General features: G+C 39.8%; 1 protein-coding gene across 1 annotated transcript; it reads right to left on the bottom strand.

The window, feature by feature from the left end:
- Positions 1-3,196: 3,196 nt before the first annotated feature.
- On the bottom strand, positions 3,197-4,600 carry LOC133804937 (uncharacterized). The gene is made up of 2 exons (XM_062243046.1): positions 3,621-4,600; positions 3,197-3,339 (listed from the first exon to the last, which is right to left on the bottom strand). The coding sequence occupies exons 1-2, from the start codon at positions 4,327-4,329 to the stop codon at positions 3,302-3,304; spliced, it is 747 nt and encodes a 248-aa protein (XP_062099030.1). The 5' UTR covers positions 4,330-4,600; the 3' UTR covers positions 3,197-3,301.
- Positions 4,601-4,910: the final 310 nt, after the last annotated feature.

Here is a 4,910-nt window from a genome sequence, read left to right as displayed (position 1 = left end):
TTTGGTGATGATGGAGGATTATATGCGGACACGGGAGCAACGAATCATGTTGCCTATGGTATGGAACACTTGGATTCGGCTGTCCCTTATAATGGTCATGACACTTTAGCAGTTGGAAATGGTAAGAAACTCTTCATCTCTCATGTTGGTAAATCCACTATTCTTTCCTCTTCTTTATCTCCCTTAAAATTAAACTCTGTTTTAAAACTCCACGCCATAACTAAAAACCGTGTTAGCATGTCTATGATAATTATGCAAAAGACACAATCCATAAAACCCAAAAGAGAGATAGCAAAAAGATGAAGAGAGAAAAGGGAGGCTAGAGTGTATTGCAAAATAGAGAGAATGTATTCTAGATTACAAAACTAATAAGCCAAGCCTTTTATATAAGGCAAAAGATATAAAATAACAATAATTAAGAAAAGACTAAAATGCCCTCAAATAATAACTCTAACAGCCCCCCTCAAACTCACGATGCAGCAACAATAAGCATCGAGAGTTTGCCAACTAGAAATTGAAAACGAGAAATAGAATGAGACTTAGTAAAGAAGTCAGCAATCTGTAAAGAAGAAGGAACAAAAGGCAAAGTGATAGTGCCAAGCTTCAGGTGGTGACGAGTGAAGTGACAATCAATCTCAATGTGCTTGGTGCGTTCATGAAAAACTGAGTTGTGAGCAATCTGAATGGCACTCTGATTGTCACAATACATAGGAGTGGGTTGAGAATGACATACACCCATATCTACAAGCAGCCATCTTAACCAAACAATTTCTTTGGTAGTAGATGACATAGCGCGGTACTCAGCTTTAGTGGAAGATTGGGAGACAACAGTTTGTTTCTTACTTTTCCAAGAAATAAGAGAATCACCCAAAAAGATACAGAAACCAGTAACAGACTTCCAATCCGTGGGATCACGACCATGATCAGCATCAGAGTATGCACGCAGCTCCAAGAAAGATAGTACCCCGAAGATACCTCAAAATGCGAAGAACAGCTGCCCAGTGAACAGTAGTAGGAGAGGCAACAAATTGACTAACAATGTGAACAACATATGCAATGTCGGGGCGAGTGATAGTGAGATAAACCAAACTGCCAACAATAGTGCGATACAAAGTAGGATCATGCAAGGGAGTGCCATCAGAAGGAGAATACTGAACATTGAGCTCAAAAGGAGTGGCAACTACTTTTGTATCTGTAAGACGAGCACGGTCAATAATGTCAGAAGTGTATTTTGACTGAGAAAGAAGATAGCCTTTTGGGGAGAAGGCAACTTCAATACCCAGAAAATACCGAAGAGGCCCCAAATCCTTCATCTCAAACTGAGAAGCTAATTGAGACTTTAACACTGCAATTCCATCTAAATTATCACCAGTAATGATCATATCATCAACATATAAGGAAAGGAGAATACGACCTGCATTGGTACACTTAACAAATAGTGTTGAGTCATGATTACTTGAGAGAAACCCAAGAGAAGTAATAACATTGGAGAACTTCTCAAACCATGCTCGAGGAGCCTGTTTGAGACCATACAGAGCTTTCTTAAGCTTACAAACTTCTCCATGATTGTGAGGGACCCCAGGAGGAGGAACCATGTATACCTCTTCATGTAAATCGCCATTCAAGAAAGCATTCTTAACATCCAACTGAGATATATTCCACTGACGAGCAGATGCAACTGCTATAAGAGCATGGACAGTAGTCATTTTTGCAACAGGAGCAAAAGTTTCCTCAAAATCCATACCATACTGTTTAGAAAATCCCTTAGCTACCAATCTAGCTTTGTAGCGTTCAACAGACCCATCAGACTTGGTCTTGATTTTATAAACCCAACGAGAACCAATTGTATGTTTACCAGGAGGTAAAGATACCAAATCCCAAGTATCTGTCTTGTGCAAAGCTGAAAGTTCCTCATTCATAGCATGCTGCCAAAGAGGGTCAGTAACTGCTTCTTTATAGGATAAAGGCTCAGAGAGACAATGAATAGACGCTAAAAACGAAGTGAAAGGGATAGAATAAGACGAATAAACAAAGTGTGGTAGTTTAGTAGACTTACGAGTGCGCTGAGGATAGCGAGGAGGATCTACAGTATCAGAAGGATCTAGAACAGCTGTAGGCGGAGGTGTTTCAGAAATGTCAGCCTGCAAAATACCAGTATCAATAGCTCGAGACCTGCGAGAGTAATGAAGTGGAAAAGGGACTATAGGAGCAGGAGAAGATTCAGACTCTACAATTTGAGGAACTTGAGGAGAAAAGGTACTTGTATGCTCACAAAAAGGATCAATATGAATAAGATCTGATTTGGTCAAGTTGTGAGTAGTGCCAGGAATAGAAAAGAAGGGTATATGCTCAAGAAAAACAACATGGCGAGATACATATAATTTTTGAGAAGTTGGATCAAAACAACGATATCCTTTTTGGCCATCACCATAACCAAGGAACACACAAAGTGCAGAGCGTGATGACAGTTTTGTATGCTCTACACTAGGATGAAGAACAAAGCAAGTAGAACCAAAGACTCTCAAAGAAGAATAATCAGGGATATGTCCATATAGTTTTTCAAAAGGGGACAAACCTGAAGTGATTGAAGATGGAATCTTATTTATAAGGTTGACTGCAGTGAGAACTGCTTCTCCCCAAAACTGACTAGGCACAGATGAGGACAACAAAAGAGAACGAGCAGTTTCAATAATGTGTCTATGCTTTCTTTCAGCAACACCATTTTGTTCAGGGGTATCTGTATAAGAAGTTTGATACACAGTTCCATCTAAAGCAAGCAAATTACAGAATTTATTTGAAGTATATTCACCACCTTGATCACATCTAAAACATTTAATAACAGAAGCATGTTGAGTTTTTACATAAGCTCGAAAACGATCATAAATATCATAGAAATCATAACGACATTTCATTAGAAAAACCCAACAAAATCGAGTGTGATCATCAACAAAAGAGACAATATCTAGACCCTCCTTTTGTAGCAATAGGAGAGGGTCCCCACACATCAGAATGAACTAAGTCAAAAGGTGCAACAGAACATGAAGTACATTTACTGAAAGGTAAAGCAGAAAATTTTGCAAGTTTACAACCACTACAATCAGAAATATCATGAACTTGCAAATCTCCTAAGGTTCCTGTAGAAGCTAAGAATCTTAAACAGGAAGCTGAAACATGACCAAGGCGAGAGTGCCATAATTAAAAACTAGATGATGATGGAGACAATCGAAAGGAAGACAGATCAACACTAGGAGCTACAAATACTGGTAATCTCAGCTCATCCAAAACATATAAACCCCCCCGCCTACGGCCGGTCCCAATCAGCTTCTGAGACTGCGGATCCTGCACATGACAAGAGGTAGAAGAAAAAGACACTAAGTAACCAGAATCACACAATTGACCAACAGATACAAGGTTTAGTGAAAGCTTAGGAATATGGTAAACATTAGGAAGTGATAAATGATGACTGAAAACAGAACCAACACCTGCTAATGGCATAGGAGTACCATCAGCAGTCATGACAGGCACAGATGATGCAGGACACAAGGAAACAAAAGATTTCGAATGTGGAGACATATGGTGCGAGGCTCCAGAATCTAAAATCCATGTAGAGGATGTCATACCTGAAGAGCTAGTAGGGGGCTGACCTACCGAAGAAGAGGCGGACATAGCATGTGGCTGCATGGTAAGAAACTTCTGAAACTGTTCTGAGAGGGCAGCAAGAGCAGGATTGGAAGATGAGGCCCCAAAATCATACGAGTCAGATGGAGGTACAGTAGCAGCGGCATTAAATTGCGGAGGACGGTATGGTCGAGGTTGTGAGTGGTTGCCAAACTGTGGTTGGCTACCATAACGAGGCGGTTGATTACCGAATTGAGGAGGTCTGAGTTGATGTCTTTGTTGCTGAGGTGCACGATTTACTAATTTAGGACACTGAGCCTTCCAGTGACCTTTTTGTTTGCAAAAGCTGCATTCATCAACTCCAACCTTTGTGTGAGGTTTATTCTCATGGTGAGTAAAGTGTCGAGGAGGAACTACCAAAACAGAGGGACTGGGTGCTGGGAGGATGCCTTTTCCTGCTTGAGACTTAAGACGAATTTCATCTGCCAACAGTTCACTAACTACTGAATCAACCGAAGGAAGTGGAGAACGATGCAAAATAGAGCCACGGAGTCCCTCAAAGTCATCACGAAGTGCCATCAAAAACTGAACCAATCGTTGTTCCTCCCTACGAGCAATATATGGTGCAAAAGCTCGTAATTCTACAGATTCAGTAAGGGCCAATTGATCCCATAGATCTGTCATAACTGAATAGAACTCTTGAATACTCATATCTTTCTGTTCAAGAGCTCTAATATCTTATTCTAATTGATATTGCTTTGCAAAGTTAGACTGAGTATACAGCCTTGCAAGATGGTCCCAAACTTCCTTCGCTGTTTCATACTTGGCTAGTTGGGTACCTATGGAGTGTTCTACAGAGTTGTTTATCCAAGTAATAATTTTTGAATTATCCACTTCCCAATTTTCTAGCAAAGTTGCATAATCCGCTTTGTCATTTGTTGGTTTAACCAAAGTTCCAGAAACATAACCCCACATCTTTTTCCCTTTCAAATTTTTTTTCATCACATAGTTCCAATAAGAATAATTCTTTCCATCTAACCTCACACTAATGGATTGAAGGGAAACATCTCTATTACTTGCCATTTCAGAAACAAATTTCCAAATGCTATCTCAGACAAAAGTTCCCAAATTCTGTAATTTGACGAAACCCTAAAATTTCAGAATGAACACGAAAATCACATACCGAGTTACTGCAAAGATGCTTCGAACCAGTTTGCTGCAATACGCTTAAGAAATTCAATTCCATAAACCCTGCTCTGATACCATGATAATTATGCAAAAGACACAATCCA

This window comes from Humulus lupulus, chromosome X, assembly GCF_963169125.1.
Source record: "Humulus lupulus chromosome X, drHumLupu1.1, whole genome shotgun sequence".
NCBI classification, from domain to species: domain Eukaryota; kingdom Viridiplantae; phylum Streptophyta; class Magnoliopsida; order Rosales; family Cannabaceae; genus Humulus; species Humulus lupulus.
This window is presented reverse-complemented; position numbering and strand designations above follow the sequence as displayed.

Excerpts from the sequence above, each read along its gene's own strand:
- LOC133804937 (XM_062243046.1), bottom strand. The coding sequence starts at position 4,329 with ATGAGTATTCAAGAGTTCTATTCAGTTATGACAGATCTATGGGATCAA. Across the intron at positions 3,340-3,620 it reads GCCCCCTACTAGCTCTTCAG|GATCCGCAGTCTCAGAAGCT; the intron begins GTATGACATCCT and ends TGTCATGTGCAG.